This window comes from Lepidochelys kempii, chromosome 2, assembly GCF_965140285.1.
Source record: "Lepidochelys kempii isolate rLepKem1 chromosome 2, rLepKem1.hap1, whole genome shotgun sequence".
Taxonomy (NCBI): Eukaryota; Metazoa; Chordata; order Testudines; family Cheloniidae; genus Lepidochelys; species Lepidochelys kempii.
In genome coordinates this window covers 118,479,406-118,496,918 of record NC_136381.1, presented here as the reverse complement: position 1 = coordinate 118,496,918, position 17,513 = coordinate 118,479,406, and the positions used below count along the sequence as shown (strand labels likewise).

The window sequence follows — 17,513 nt, the reverse complement described above, 5'->3', positions numbered from 1 at the left end:
CTAGATTACTTACTAAGTTCTAAAACTCCTTTCCTGTTCTGTTCCCGGCAAAAAACATCACACAGACAGAGAGAGAGAGAGGCTTTGTTTCTCCCTCCCCCCAGCTTTTGAAAGTATCTTGTCTCCTCATTGGTCATTTTGGTCAGGTGCCAGCAAGGTTATCCTAGCTTCTTCACCCTTTACAGATGAAAGGGTTTTTCCTCTGGCCAGGAGGGATTTTAAAGGTGTTTACCTTTCCCTTTATATTTATGACACAGGTGTAATTGCCTGCTACTTTAAAAGAGCATGTACTTAGTATTTGGTCATCCTTGAAAGATGTAGCCCCTGTTAGGTGTGTTCATTATGAAGATTTTACTTAGAGAATATAAATTTCCTTACTGCTATCTGTAGCTCATCTTCTCTGAGGTGAGTGCTTTTTTATCTTTGTTTCAGAAGCACAAGAGAAAAATGGAGATAGGAAGACAGAGTCATCATTACTACTCTCTGACAATACAAGATTAAGATTCTGGTGTTTTTGTGTTCTTTCATCTTGCTTTCAATTTAACATTTCTGGTTTACACTGACAAGCACTTCTAGGCAGTCTGTGTTTTAACAATAGTTCTTGATAGCTAGTTCTTCCTTACATCCATATGGTAAACTTTCTATTCATTCACTCTGAGACAACATTTTTGTTCAGGCTGTTTTCCATATATTGTTTTATGGAAAAGTGAATGCCTTGATTTCATATTCTGATGTCTAGCCCATTCTCCATCGGTCCCATGAATATATAAAAGAGTAATATAATCTGCTCTAAAATAAATTATAAATATTTCAAGTATTCTTTGTTTAGCCATTAGAAAATGTCACTAGTTAAATGTTTTGGCAGTTTGAAACAAAATTTGTGAAAAATAGTGTATTGTAATAGTGGTAGTACCATGTATCTGAACAGTAAAGTAATGTTTATTAAGGGAATTCTGGTAAAAAGCTTCTATTGGCTTTAGTCAAATGCAATATGTAAGAATAGTCAGCTGGGTCAGACCAGTGGTCCATCTAGACCAGAGTGAATGAACAGAATAGGGAAATTGAGTGATCCATTCCCTGTTGTCCAGTCTCAGCTTTTGGCAGTCAGAAGTTTAGGGACACCCAGAGCATGGAGTTGCGTCCCTGACCATCTTGGCTAGTAGCCATTGATGGCCCTATCATCCATGAACTTAACTAATTCTTTTTTGAACCCAGTTATACATTTGGCCTTTGTAACATCCCGATGGTTGGATATTTATGGTAGAGTACCTGCGGTCTATCACAAAGTTCTGTTACAGCAGGTCATACAGATTTTACTGTAGGTGAAGTTAAAATAATTATGTAGTCTAAATGAAGCAAACATTTGAAGTTCAATACAATACACAAACATGCAATTTTGTACATTTAACACACTTTGTTGTCAGCTGCAATATGATTCAACAATAATGGTTGCACTTGTATATTGCCTTCCATTCTTCTAATCACTCCATATACATTAATTTACGTTAACCACACACTTGTGAATTAGATGTGTAGAAGTATCCTTCAGAGATAATCCTAGATACATGTATTCAGTATGGTCATACATGGGAGCCCCTAGCACATGATGGGTCAAAGTACTGATCAACAATAAAGTAAAGTAATAAAAGCCCCTTTTAAAAAACAAAACACATAAACACAAACAAGGAGAAGATGGAGGAAAGGGGAGCATCAGGAGCATCATAACAAAAATAGGATAGGATGGAAGGGGTGAGCAAAAGGCACCTCCTGTGGGGGAAGCGGAACAGAAGAAATCCTGTGGCTGTTCTTTCACTGCCTATAAAAGTAAGATAACTATCCATTCCCATTTTAGAGATGAGATAACTGAGGCAGAGTGATTTGCTCAGGGACACACACAAGTCTGGCAGAGCCGGGATCAGGACCAGTTCTCCTGATTCTCAGTTATTTGTCTTCACCAGAAGAAAAGCTTTCCTCATGTAATGGCACATATCCTCCCTTGATTCCTGAGCTATACAGTGTCCTTGATCACCAAAGAATATATCATTAGGACCAATAACTTCACACATGACTCATGCTAAATAAATAGATTATCAAACAATATTAAATCAATATGTTTTGTAAAATAAACAGTTTGCTGTCTAAACCTATTAAATCATTTTTTCCTTAAAGTTAAAAGAACTCTGGCCTCATCGAAGTCAGTGGCAAAACATCTCTTAATTCCAATGGGCCAAGATTTCACTCAAAGTGGTAACTGAGATACGCTATATTCAGATTCATGTACATACAAAATATTTTCTGAATCAGAACATTTTTGATATTCCAGACAGATTTTATCAGATGGAAGTAACGAGCTGAGGTACATTAAACTGCATTGCCAGTCATCAGTGGAAGAGTACAATCTCATGGTAGAATCATAAAAATATTTTAATCTATATTCCTGTAAAAGTGTTCCATGTGCATATAATCTCATGTGCAATTGCTCTCTCGTATTTTTTCCTCTTTACATCTAAATCCATGTTTAACTTTTAATTTTCCTTTCAACAGGTAGAGAGAATTGTTGACAAGAGGAAAAACAAGAAGGGAAAAATAGAATATTTGGTGCGATGGAAAGGATATGAGAGCGAAGATGACACCTGGGAACCTGAACAGCACCTTGTAAATTGTGAGGAATATATACATGAATTTAATAGGCGTCACAATGAAAAGCAAAAAGAAAGCACATTAACCAGGACAAACAGGACCTCTCCAAATAATGCCAGAAAACAAATTTCTAGATCTACCAATAGCTCTTTTTCAAAGACGTCACCTAAATCTTTAGTGATTGGCAAAGACCAGGAGTCAAAAAATAATCAATTGTTTACTGCCACCCAGAAGTTCCGGAAAAACAATTCACCATCTCTTTCTGGCAGGAAAAATATGGACCTTGCAAAATCAGGTATCAAAATCCTTGTTCCCAAAAGTCCTATTAAAAGCAGGACAGCAGTTGATGACTTTCAAAATGAAAGCCCTGATAAATTGGACCACATAGAACAGGATCAAGAAGACTCTGTAGCACCAGAAGTGGCAGCAGAAAAACCAGTGGGAGCTTTATTAGGACCTGGTGCAGAGCGTGCTAGGATGGGGAGCAGGCCAAGAATACATCCATTAGTGCCACAGCTACCAGTGCCAGTAACAGCCACAATTGCATCAGCATTAACAATAAATGGAAAAGGTAAGTGTGTACGTTTTTATGTAGATTAGCGTTTTGGCTGGACTCTTTTGTTATTTGTCATATGCAAACAGTTACTTGTTCAGCTGACCTGTATGAGCAGTATATTGATTGATTGAGAGAATAACTGCTGTACTAAACCAAATCTGGAGAATTTCACAATTGCTTTATTTTAAAATAACTGTGACTGCAGAAGCCTTTGAGGGGTTTGCCAGCTTTTGCTTTCTTCACTGAATTCAATTGGAATTTGTGTTTTAAAAATCAACGTAAGATACATCTGTGTTTGACTTGACATTAGTGTACCATTCCCAAAGATTACATCATTGCTTTAAATTTCTCTAAATAGGTGAGTCTCAAATTTGTCATGAATGCTAGGAATATAAATGATGGAAATAGTCACGTAATTTTTAGTAGGGGTTCTTTACAGTGGTTCTCTCTCTTTTGGTTTACATATCTTTTGCCTAACTATTGCTTGGAATAAAGCCATCAGAATGGTATCGTTTAAATAATAATGTTCTTATGGTTGGTTTCTGTGCAAATTTGAGCCGAATGGGCAGATATATGCACTTTCTTTCTGAACTGCATTCTGTCTTGCATTCTGATTAAATTTATCAGTATTTGGCTGTATATTTCACTTTACATTGAAAGTTTATTTAGATTAAAGACCAAATTTACTAATATCTCAATGACCTGCTATGAATTTATTCAAGTGGTTTTACAAAACTTGAAATGCCATAAAAGGACAAACTGCTTTTTAATAATTGAAACCTGTTTAAAAACTTCATGTTCACCCCTTTGGTTTCCCAAATCTTATTCTTTCAAGGGGAAGAGTACACCAAATAACTGTAAACATATTTAGACTCTTCTGTACAATTGTAAATATTCTTCAAAGTGCACTTTTAGGGCTACATTTTCAAAAGTGTAAAATTGCATCTGCAAACGTGATGCAGAGGCCAAAATCTGCAGGTGTACTGTTGAGGCTGGAGGGATGACAAAAATGTTTTGGAAACTAAGAATTGGGCCTCGCAAACGTAGCCGCTACAGGCACAACAGATGGGCACAAAAGAGAGTGTTCTGAGGACTTCGGTTCTGCCTGTAGCTCACGCACATTGTTGATCCTATTCAGATTTTCTGAAAACCCAGGCACAATAGGAAAGCAGTGGGCAGTGAGGAACTCATTCTAGAAGCTGCAGTGTCAGGTCACAAACCAGTCCACTGTTCTTCAGATGAATTAGGGAATCATTTTAATGCACGCTTTGGTGGCAGGACTCTTTAACTCTTGCAGTGCGTGGGCTGAATGTGGAATGTGAACCTCAAAGGACGCAAACAGAAGCTGGAGATAAACATAAGAGGCTTCAACGTATGAAACTTACTGTCAATACGTCGCTGGTGTAGATGAGCTAGATGTGTGTTCACGTGCAATGGTTTTGTGATAACTGATATGGTGAGGAAGTATTGTATGGATGCCCACTGTGAACTGACAAATGTACTCTCTCTTCGGTGTAGTTGCCTCCTAGCATCCAGAGAAAGAACCAGAGGAAACAAGGAACCTTGTCAGGCAAATCACTGGCCACAAATGACAAAACCATTTCCAACATCCAGTCCCTCTAAACTAGTAGTATTGGCAATATAGGGGACAGTACAGTGCCTCCAGTGGAAGTGGAGAGAGGAGAACTGCATAGAGTCTCACAGGAATAGAAATGAAGGATGCTTCAATCATGTAGAGGATAAGTGTCAGGTCCACATACCTGTATATTTGCTAAGGTGTCACTGTTTCTCTCAACTGCTGTTATGCATTTCAGAGGATGTAGATACGCTGGCCAGGCAGTCAACATACTGTCATGTCAACCAGACATCTTCTCAGGAATGTCTTCAGAAGCCCACCTATTAACACTTAGGATTGTGGCACTGTGTGAATGTTCTGGCTCTCCTCTGTTTCTTCACAGGTGCAGATACAGTAGGACAAAAAGGAGTGGGGGGGAAATGGAATGTAGTCAGGAGGACTAAACCATGCGATATTTTCAGAACAAACTTATTATTAGAGCTGGTTGGGAGTTTTTCAGCAAAGCACTTTTTGTTGGAAAATGCCAGATCGTTGAAACTGAAACTGTGGGAAATGGTCGATTTTTAACATATATCTGGTTTCAAAAAGTTTTTGGAAAAAAGTTTCAAATTTGTCAGAATGGGACATTTTGACATTTTTCAAAACAAAAGATTCAATTTTTTCAGTTCAAAACTACTTTTAGTTTTAAAATTTAAGCTAATTATAGTAAAACACTAAATCACTAGGCTGAAATAAAAATAAAATACTTCCAAATTATGGACACACAAGGTTTCGATTGACTTGTACCAAAATAATTTTCAGATTGTCAGTTAATGAAAATCTTCAAGATTTTGACCTTTTGAGATGGGAAAACCATTTACCACCCAGCTCTACTTACCTAATGTACACTGAGAGCACATACCTTGAAACAATGCATGTGCAAGGGAAACCCAGGGCCTAGATCGTTATTATTAATAATTTTATTTATTTGTATTACTGTAGCAGCTAGGATCACTAGTCATGGGTCAGGGCCCCATTGTGCTAGGTGCTGTACAAACACAGAAGAAAAGATGGTCCCTGCGCCAGAGAGCTTATAGTCAAAGAATATGGCAAGAGACAACAGGTGGATACAGACAGATGGGGGAGTGTGAGAAAAGAATGAGACAATATTCGTCAGCATGATAGGCAGTGGTCTCAGAACATATGTTAATAAGTTTTGTGTAGACATCATGGACAAAGGAGAAAGGGATGTGAAGCAGGATAATGAGATACCTTTGTGGGTGTTTATGGGCAGTTCCTCCCAAGCATGAGGGATAGCATGTGAGAAAGCACATGTTTGAAAATGTAATAAGTGCCCAATGGAGGCTGGCATTGTGGGCCAATCCAAAGCAGGAGTCAACATCTCTGTAGCAAGTGAGAGATTATGGGTATGGTGGAGAAAGTCTGTAAAGGGCCTTGAAAGTGAAGACAAATAGCTCCTGTTTGATGCAATAAAGAAGAGAGAGCGGGTGGAGGAATGCAAAAAGGGGTGACGTGATCAAAATGACAAGCTAACAAAATGATCTTTGCAGCAATATTCATAACTTCAGATACAAAAACAATACATGCATTACCAAGAGGATAATCTTATTCAGTAAATCATAACTTTTCCATTGATTGTTTACATGATACACTTTGTACCAGATCTGTTGCAATTGACTAATGGTGGCAATATTAATGATATAACTGGTCATGTTTCAATCACACAGCCTCACACAAGTCCAGAGAAAAGAAAGTTGCAGTAATTGATACGTGAGATGGCGAGAACCTGGATAAGGTTTTAGCTCTGTGGATGGATAGGAAAGGCTGTGCCTTAGAGAGGTTATGCAGAAAGAATCTGCAGGATTTAGACATAGCCTGGATGTGAGAACCTAATGAGAGGTTTGAGTTAAAGATGATGCTTAGGTTAATGGCCTGCCTGACAGGCAGGATGGTGGTGGTGTCCACAGTGATCAAGAAAGGAGGTAGGGTGAAGATTAAGAGCTCTGTTTTAGCCACATTGCACGCTAGCTAATGGGTAGACATTCACAAGCAGATGTTAGAGGAACAGGCCAAGATTTTATTTTGGTCAGAAGGAAACAGGTCTCTAGTAGAGAAGTAGATCTGTGAGTCATCAGCATAGAGGTGGAAGCTGAATTTGTGTTTGTGGATGAGAGTACCCAAAGGTTAAATGTAAAACCAGAAGAGAGGGGGACCAAGGACAGAACCTTGTGGAACCTCCACAGAAAGCTAGAAGGGAGGATGAGGAGGAATCGCTGAAGGACATGCTGAAGGAGCAATTAGTGAGGTAGGAGGAGAGGACAGAGTAGCAGAAGCCAACAGAGGACAAGACTTAAGAAGAAAAACATGATCAAGTCTGTTAAAGACAGCCAATGGGGGTCAAGGAGAAGGAGGATGGAGTACTCATTCTGAATTTTGGTTAGGAAGAGGTCATTAAAGAGTTTGATGAGAGCAGTTTCAGTGGAGTTAAAAGAGCAAAAGTCAAATTGTAGAGGTTGTAGGATGGAATAGAAAGAAAGGAACTCTTTTTTCCCCCTCAGAATATAAACATGCTTGAGTCTCTTCCGTTTTTTTTTAAAGGCAACCCACACTTGACCTCGCTTCCATCTCCAACCTCTTCCCCATCTCCCTTTCATCTCTAAGTTCATTGAACATGCTGTCTACAATTGCTGTCTGGAATCCCTCTCCTCCAATTCACTGAGGAGGTGGGATCCAGTTAAGTAGGAGAAATAGAGTTGTTTAGCCAGGAAAATGGCAGAACGGAAGGAAGAAAGAATGAATTTATAGTGGAGAAAATCAGGCTTGTGACGGCATTTCTGCAGAGATGCTCTGCAATGAGACAGCAGGAGCAGAGGAAGGAGATGTTGGGGGTTTCCTAGGGCTGGGGATTGGCAGGGAGGACCTTGTTGTAGGAAAGGGGCAAAAGGGTGAAGGAGTGTGAATCATGGGAGAGAATCAACATAAAAAAGATCCTTTGCCTTTGAAATTTAGTATGTTCTTTTTCAAAAGGATGATTTGTGGGTTTTGGGTGTTTGCCCCACCCCCAAATTTGAAGTGGATCTGTTCACAGGCATTTTCGTGATATGACACATATAACAACAAAAAAAGATCCTTTGCCTTTGAAATTTAGTATGTTCTTTTTCAAAAGGATGATTTGTGGGTTTTGGGTGTTTGCCCCACCCCCAAATTTGAAGTGGATCTGTTCACAGGCATTTTCGTGTTATGACACATATAACAAAAGAAAAAAGAAAGTAAGTGGTGGTCTTTTTAAAAATCTTCCAATGCTTTTTTGTTGGGTCATCTTTCACTGATACCTTGTCTTAGACTCTCTTTTCTAAGAGCCTGATGAAAGGTCCATACATAGACCTAGTTTGCAAAGCCTAAAGTGTTCAGTTTCAGAGTTAATTCCTTGGAGTTTAGAAATCTGCCTTTAAGTTCCAACACTAGATACATTTATCCAAATTTCCAACTCCTTTCTCCCCCTCCACCCCAAATAAAGTTAGACTTCAAACTGATGGATTTTGTGAAATTCGTTTGCCATTGAAGCCTATAATACTATATTAAAAGTTCTTCATCAGTCTCTACAGAACCTACAAACTCAGAGTTGGCAGGATACACAGGTTTTAGGTATTTCAAAGATCTGGCAGACTTTAGACAGTCAGAGGCCTCAATTCTGTACCATGCTTAGACTGCTAGCATTAACTCATAACTGCAATGTGGTTCTACACTGGGCACATCTGTCCTGAGAAGATCTTCCCTATGTAGGAGGAGTCTTTTTACAGAGTTGCCATAAATCTGCTTCCATGCCAGCCCTTGCTTTTGAAGATGACGTAGGGGTGTATGATCAAAGTGGCATAGGGGCTGATGACATTGGTATAGAAGACTGAATTGGGTGCAAAGCAGCTCCACAATTAAAGGAATATGAAGGATTTTTATCCCTTCCAAATGCTTTTTAAAAAATTGCTACTCTAACTCTGGATTTTTTTTAAAAAATCCATATAAATGCCTGAGCCTTTTTTCAATCCTGCTGAGCTCTTAGCCTCTGATATACTGTAGTAATGAATGCTAGAGACTAATTGGAAGCTGTATGGAAAAATATTTCCTTTTTGTGAGTTTTGAATTTGGCATCTTTCAATTTGTTTGAATACCTCTTGTCCTGTTTACCCTTATTCAAAATACAAGAAGTTTCTGATCTACTTTCTCTCTACCATTCATTATTTTATCTTCTTCTTCTATCTACCTTCTTATTTGTCTCATTTCTAAAATAATCCATTGCAATATTTTCAATTGCTCTTTTATGTAAAGTTTTTCCATACCCCAATAATTCCTATTGTGTCATCTCTGACCAATGGTTTGTGATAGATTCTCCAAATATGTTTTAATCTAGGAGTCAATTCAGAGATCTCACACACAGGACTAGTGTAGAGAGTGTTCAATTTCTGTATGCCATCTAATGCTGCTATAACCTTTTTGAGGTGGGGTAACCAATACTGAACACAGTGTTCCAAGTGAGGGCATACCATTGATTTATTGTCATATTTTCCATATCAATCTCCATCACAATCCATATGGAATCATAGAAATGTAGGACTGGAAGGCACCTCAGTCAGTTATCTTATACATCCCTTCATGCTGAGATAGAATTACATATACCTAGACTATCCCTAATAGGTATGTGTCTAACTTCTAAGTGGAGTAACAAGCTGAGTGGATGTGGGGGAAGCAGTAGACATGATCTATGTAGACCTTGTATTTTGTTTGCTTTTTTTTGACGGCTGTTGCATATTGAGTAGAAGTATTGATTGAATTGTCTAGTTGTTTTCCAGAATAGAGAGTTAATTTAGAATCTAAAAAGGTATATGAGTAATTCAAATTATTTCCTCCATTGTGCATTACTTTTTATTTAACATTCAATTTCATCTTCCATTATGTTGCTCACCCACCTAGCCCGGGTAAGTTCTTCTGAATTTTTTAACAGTATTCTCCAATCTTAAGTAACCTAAGTAAGGCTGACCTCAGTAGGCTGACCTTGCGGTAGGCTGACCTTGTCTTCACTATATTTTTACTTCAGGATAGTTCACATAGCTACCCTGAAGTAAAAACCACACCTTTTTAGCAGTGAATACAAAACACGAATTGTAACATCTGGATTATAGCATATGCAACAGTTAAAAACTTTTTACAAATAAAATTAGAATTTGCAGAATGCAGCAACATTTGTGGAGAGCCTAAAATCACAGAACCTATATATGATCTTAGGTCAGTATGTATTGATTTTGCAACGCCTTTTGCTTTACTGAGTCATTGCCATCTCCCTCAAGTAAAATGCTCAGACAGCAACCCATTTCCTGTCAGGCTGTGCAGGAAGTATGGACATTACAGAGTAATAAAGAAGCAGGAAGTTTCATTAAGTTCTGCTAAAGAAAAATATCTCAGCAGCTATCTATAAAACATAAGTCAATTTAAAAGTGTTCTAAGCTATTATCATACCATTTGGTTTAAAACTACTTGCTTGTGGATGTTCTTCACAATTAGAATTTTTAGTTCTGTTTTAAAATAGCTGTATTCATTTTTATGAAGAAGGTGGGCAACTTTTCCTCAGCCTCTCTAAACTCAACTGAACAGATTTTCTTTACATCTTCCATTACTATTCACTATGGCTGGGACTACGCACAGATAAATTACCTGGGAAGATTGAATTTGCAGCCACTGCGAGTTGTCCTGAATAACTTTCTTCATATTTATTTGACTGAAAAAAAATCATCTTTTTTGATTGACAGTCCACTTTCCATGGCTTTGGGCATAGGTGTAACCTTCTAGGTACCTCATTCACATACAAGAATCAGGATGCAAATTTTTTAAAATTTAAAATTATCTCCCAAAGTTGCTTCTACAAAGTATGTTGTAATGTTATTTATGGTGAATCTGAATTCAGACATAGCCAAATACTCAGATTACTGGACAAGACAAACAGTCCCTAGCAAAGCAAGTAGGTGAAAGAGAGATTTGCAGTGATGTTGATGCATTAACGCTTCCTGAGAGCTATTTTAATTTTTGCTTTCCAGAGGTTGTAACAGGAATTTGTCTACTATAAAAACAAATATCTTTGGAAAGAGTAAGCCATTCTATAGCCTGAAAGGAGCCAAAGTGGGTATTCCCCCATTTATAGCTAGAGCCCGCGTGGATACAAAATTTGTATCCACATTCGATCTGTGATCCACAAACGGTCCACGGAAAGCCACAAATTTTCAGGGCTCTACATATAAAATTTGGATCTGTATCCATCCAGAATCAGCAAACATGGTTCACGAATATAAAGTGGATAGCCGCAGATTTGCAGAGCTCTATGGATAGCTTCAACGTCTCCGACTCAAGGAATATTTCCAATACACCTCTGAACAACATACTAACCCACAGAGACCTTCCTACCAAGACTACAAAAAGGATTCTGGGTAGACTCCTCCTGAAGGTCGAAACAACAGACTGGACTTCTACATAGAGTGCTTCCGCCGACGTGCACAGGCTGAAATTGTGGCAAAGCAACATCACTTGCCCCATAACCTCAGTTGTGCAGAACACAATGCCATCCACAGCCTCAGAAACAACTCTGACATCATAATCAAAAAGGCTGACAAAGGAGGTGCTGTCATCATGAATAGGTCGGAATATGAACAAGAGGCTGCTAGGCAGCTCTCCAACACCACTTTGTACAAGCCATTACCCTCTGATCCCACTGAGAGTTATCAAAAGAAACTACAGCATCTGCTCAAGAAACTCCCTGAAAAAGCACAAGAACAAATCCGCCCAGACACACCCCTGGAACCCCGACCAGGAATATTCTGTCTGCTACCCAAGATCCATAAACCTGGAAATCCTGGACGCCCCATCATCTCAGGCATTGGCACCCTGACAGCAGGATTCTCTGGCTGTGTATACTCCCTCCTCAGGCCCTACGCTCCCAGCTATCTTCGAGACACCACTGACTTCCTGAGGAAACTACAATCCATTGGTGATCTTCCTGAAAACACCATCCTGGCCACTACGGATGTAGAAGCCCTCTACACCAACATTCCACATAAAGATGGACTACAAGCCGTCAGGAACAGTATCCCCGATAATGTCACGGCAAACCTGGTGGCTGAACTTTGTGACTTTGTCCTCACCCATAACTATTTCACATTTGGGGACAATGTATACTTTCAAATCAGCAGCACTGCTATGGGTACCCGCATGGCCCCACAGTATGCCAACCTTTTTATGGCTGACTTAGAACAACGCTTCCTCAGCTGTCCTCCCCTAATGCCCCTACTTTACTTGCGCTACATTGATGACATCATCATCATCTGGACCCATGGAAAAGAAGCCCATGAATTCAACAGTTTCCATCCCACCATCAACCTCAGCCTGGACCAGTCCACACAAGAGATCCACTTCCTGGACACTACGGTGCTAATAAGCAATGGTCATATAAACACCACCCTATACCGGAAACCTACTGACTGCTATTCCTACCTATATGTCTCCAGCTTTCATCCAGACCACACCACACGATCCATTGTCTACAGCTAAGCTCTACGATACAACCGCATTTGCTGCAACCCCTGAGACAGAGACAAACACCTACAAGATCTCTATCAAGTATTCTTACAACTACAATACCCACCTGCTGAAGTGAAGAAACCGATTGACAGAGCCAGAAGAGTACCCAGAAGTCACCTACTACAGGACAGGCCCAACAAAGAAAATAACAATGCCACTAGCCATCACCTTCAGCCCCAAACTAAAACCTCTCCAACACATCATCAAGGATCTACAACCTATCCTGAAGGACGATCCATCACTCTCACAGATCTTGGGAGACAGGCCAGTCCTTGCTTACAGACAGCACCAATCTGAAGCAAATACTCACCAGCAACCACACACCACACAACAGAACCACTAACCCAGGAACCTATCCTTGCAACAAAGCCAGTTGCCAACTATGTCCACATATCTATTCAGGGGACATAATCATAGGACCTAATCACATCAGCCACGCTATCAGAGGCTCGTTCACCTGCACATCTACCAATGTGATATATGCCATCATGTGCCAGCAATGCCCCTCTGCCATGTACATTGGCCAAACTGGACAATCTCTACATAAAAGAATAAATGGACGCAAATCAGACGTCAAGAATTATAACATTCAAAACCAGTCGGAGAACACTTCAATCTCTTTGGTCACTCGATTACAGATCTAAAAGTGGCAATACTTCAACAAAAAACCTTCAAAAACAGACTCCAACGAGAGACTGCTGAATTGGAATTAATTTGCAAACTGGGTACAATTAAGTTAGGCTTGAATAGAGACTGGGAGTGGATGTGTCATTACACAAAGTAAAACTATTTCCCCATGTTTATTCCCCCCCTCCACTCCCCACTGTTCCTCAGATGTTCTTGTCAACTGCTGGAAATGGCCCACCTTGATTATCACTACAAAGAGGTTTCTCCCCTCCCTCTTCCCCCCCCCCCCCTCGCTCTCCTGCTGGTAATAGCTCACCTTAAGTGATCACTCTCTTGTTACAGTGTGTATGGTAACACCCATTGTTTCATGTTCTCTATGTATATAAATCTCCCCACTGTATTTTCCACTGAATGCATCTGATGAAGTGAGCTGTAGCTCACGAAAGCTTATGCTCAAATAAATTTGTTAGTCTCTAAAGTGCCACAAGTACTCCTTTTCTTTTTGCGAATACAGACTAACACGACTGCTACTCTGAAATCTGATTCCCCCACATTGTTTCCCCAAGGAGCCTTATCTTTGGCATTGTTTCATTTTCTATCGGTTTCTCCCTTTACAAACTCCTTTGGTTTACCTGGGCATTGAGGCAGGTTAATATAAACTGATAACCTGGTGGACATATAATAGTTATTTAAAATAAAAAAAAGCTACACAACTCCCATATTCTCCGCCTCCTATATTAGAAGAACTATAATACATGAACATTTTTATTCCAAGTTTTCCAATTAGTGACACTGCCCCTTGGAATATATAGAACTCTCAGTAATCCAATCAGTGAAAAGGTCTGTAAGTCAACTTTTCCTCCTTCATCACAATAAAACTGCTTAATTAATCTGGTAATTTGATTAATACTGTCACTTAACTGTGCCTGACTAATGTGAATGGGCTCTAAGGTACCAGTAAATTGCAAGCACAACAACATTGTTATATCAATTGTAGAGTTTTATAACAACTTCTGTTTTTTGCAGAACCTAAGCTTTAATTAAAACAAATGCACAATAAGAAATAAACTTACAGACCTCCCTAACTCTTCCTCCCACACTGCAGAAAGCCTTCAAACAATCGAAGTTAGCTATTCAAAAGATTGGAGTATAATTCAATAATATCTGAAAATATCTGGGAATACCTCTGAAGTGAGGGACAAGCAAAAGTACATAGTGGTCTGGTTACTAATAGAGAAAAGGGTGTGAAAAGCATAACAGCTGTTAGACAAAAGGAATTCAATACGCTATAAAGCTAGTAACCTGTTGTCAAGGTTCCTCCCCCACTCTGAACTCTAGGGTACAGATGTGGGGACCTGCATGAAAACCTCCTAAGCTTACTTTTACCAGCTTAGGTCAAAACTTCCCCAAGGTACAAATTAATTTTATCCTTTGTCCTTGGAATATCCACTGCCACCACCAAACCCTAACTGGGTTTACTGGAAAACGTAGTTTGGACATGTCTTTCCCCCCAAAATCCTCCCAACCCTTGCACCCCACTTCCTGGGAAAGGTTTGGTAAAAATTCTCACCAATTTGCATAGGTGACCACAGACCCAAACTCTTGGATCTGAGAACAATGAAAAAGCATTCAGTTTTCTTACAAGAAGACTTTTAATAGAAATAGAAGTAAATAGAAGTAAAGGAATCACCTTTGTAAAATCAGGATGGTAGATACCTTACAGGGTAATTAGATTCAAAATATTGAGAATCCCTCTAGGCAAAACCTTAAGTTACAAAAAAGACACACAGACAGAAATAGTCATTCTATTCAGCACAGTTCCTTTCTCAGCCATTTAAAGAAATCATAATCTAACACATACCTAGCTAGATTACTTACTAAAAGTTCTAAGATTCCATTCCTGTTCTATCCCTAGCAAAAGCAGCATACCGACAGACACAGACCCTTTGTTTCTCTCCCTCCTCCCAGCTTTTGAAAGTACCTTGTCTCCTCATTGGTCATTTCGGTCAGGTGCCAGCGAGGTTACCTTTAGCTTCTTAACCCTTTACAGGTGAGAGGAGTTTTCCTCCGGCCAGGAGGGATTTTAAAGGGGTTTACCCTTCCCTTTATATTTATGACACCTGTAAAATGATACCGTTAATAATTATAATATCTCATATTGAAAGAAAATGGTAACTACTATAGATACTCGTTAAATACTTAACCATCATTGATATACGGATGAAGACACTAAAATTCTGCTTGAAAGGGAGAAAGAAGAAATGAGAACTGCAATTAAAACTATTCAAGTAAAACATGAAGTCTAGATGGCCTACCGATAAAGTTTTATGAAGTATACATAAACATATTAGCCTATATTTCTCTTAAGTTTACAAAAAGACTTGAAAAGATTAAACACTCGAACATTCAGAAAAACTTTAATAATATTATTAAATTATTAAAACAGGTGGAAAACTTCTATGTATTGTTAAACAGACCCAAATACTTGCTAAATGTAGACACTAAAATATTAGCCAAAATTAGTGCAGCAAGGCCTCTAAAGACAAAGCCAGTACATTCACACCAAGCTTATTTTACACAGGCCATTCCAAAATACATCATTTGTGAAGAATTTATGATGATATAACTGAAAATCTAGGCAAAATGGTGTCTCATACTATTGTCAGATTAGACACAGAAAAAACATTTGACTTGGAGTCATGGAGTTTTCTCTTTAAAGTATCAAAACATGTGGGCCTATTTTCAAGTCCAGGAAGTCTAAAGCTAACTTCCTAAATTCATATTTTGGCATGCAAATAAGGGATATGACTTTCATAAATCCTGGACACCCAACAGTTCCCACTGAAGCCTTTTTCTAAAAAGGGAATATATATATATTTTTTAAATGGTCCTAAAGACGTATCTGTCTATCTAGTGTTTTATACTCATAAGTATTTGAGAATAGTGTAAATAAATTAAGCACTTAAAATATAATAATCAAAAACAGAGTTCTGAATAAATGACAAAGGATAGCAATAATTAAAATGTGAAAGCTTTCCAAATTATTAATTTGCTACAGAATATGCCCTGTCAAGTATTAGGAAAATATTTTAAGCAAAATAAATGAACTATTTAAACTTATGTGAAAAGGGAAAACCTCCATATAAAACTATTCAGGTTAATATTTACATTTACATATGTAGGCATAGGGATTTCTAGTTTTATTTTACTGGGCCTCTGATTTACAGTACATTATAATGTGGTATTCTCCCCCTCAGGTGTACATTGAACACACATTGCTCTCAAATTATTTATATAATAACTATAACCTATCTAGAAAGTAATATTGATCTCAGTTGAATCAGGATTTCATCACCATATTTAAAATATTCAAAATGTTAGTGAAGCCAAAAAGAGAGACGGGGTGGGTGAGATAATATCTTGTAAATTGTTTCTCTCACCAACAGAAGTTGGTCCAATAAAAGATATTATCTTACTCACCTTGTCTCTCTAATATCCCGGGACCAACATAGCTACAACAATACCGCATCATGAAGCCAAAAAACAAACAGGTACAAATCATAGGCTATGAAATAGGCTCACTGGTATGATGTGTTCCTACGTGATAATGCAATACAAAATACTAGATTTGGCATAGATTATTAAAATAGAATTAGCAAAAATTAAGAAGAAAACCTCTAAGACTCATATCATGTGCCATATAAAGGCAAATACATTCTGCCACTTGATATGAGGATGCATGTATATCCAGAAGTTCTGGATACAGTTCTTAAGTGTACTAACAGATGTAATGGTAATTGAAATGCCAGCTACACATACAAAACTATGTATGCTGAATAAAAGGAAGGAGAAATTATGGACCTGGTTCAGGTAATATTTTAAGCATGTATTTCACCCTAAATTTTTAGATTTGATTTATATATATTTATTTTAAAATGAGATGATTATGCCATTGAAAAAAATTCTGCACTTGATGAAATATGTACTTTGCATAATTATTATGCTATTAAACAACTTCTATGTTATGTGTACAGTAACTCCTCACTTAACATCCTCCTGCTTAACATTGTTTCAATGGTACTTCCCTGCTCCATTAAGGAACAGGCTTGTTTAAAGTTATGCAATGCTTCCTTATAACGTTGTTCCTTCTCTGTCCACTGCTTGTAGGATTCTGTGGAAGAGCAACGACTTTACAAGGGAGAATTGCACAACTTCCTCTTCTCCTCCTCCTCCCCCCCCCCCCAGCACTTCCCCTGCTGCCAAACAGCTGTTTGGTGGTGCTTAGGACTTTCTGGGATGGGTGGGGGAGGAGTGGGGATGCAGCACGCTCGGAGAAGGAGGCGGCGAGGCACTTGCTGGGGGAACTTCGCTGCTGGTGGGTGCAGAGCACTTGTTAATTTTTCACTGTCAATTGGGACTGAACTGTGCCAGCGTTCAGGAGGCTGGAGGGGAGCGGGGAAGAGCTTCACAAACATCATTGTTGAGTATAGTATTAAA

At 38.7% G+C, this 17,513-nt stretch overlaps 1 protein-coding gene across 2 annotated transcripts in view; it reads left to right on the top strand.

The window, feature by feature from the left end:
- CDYL (chromodomain Y like) overlaps nucleotides 1–17,513 on the top strand; it is a 191,958-nt gene that overhangs the window by 98,214 nt on the left and 76,231 nt on the right. For both annotated transcript variants that reach the window (XM_073332144.2, XM_073332143.2), the window contains exon 2: nucleotides 2,545–3,211. In XM_073332144.2, the coding sequence (XP_073188245.1) occupies nucleotides 2,545–3,211 (667 nt within the window). The remainder of the gene's footprint in view (nucleotides 1–2,544; nucleotides 3,212–17,513) is intronic.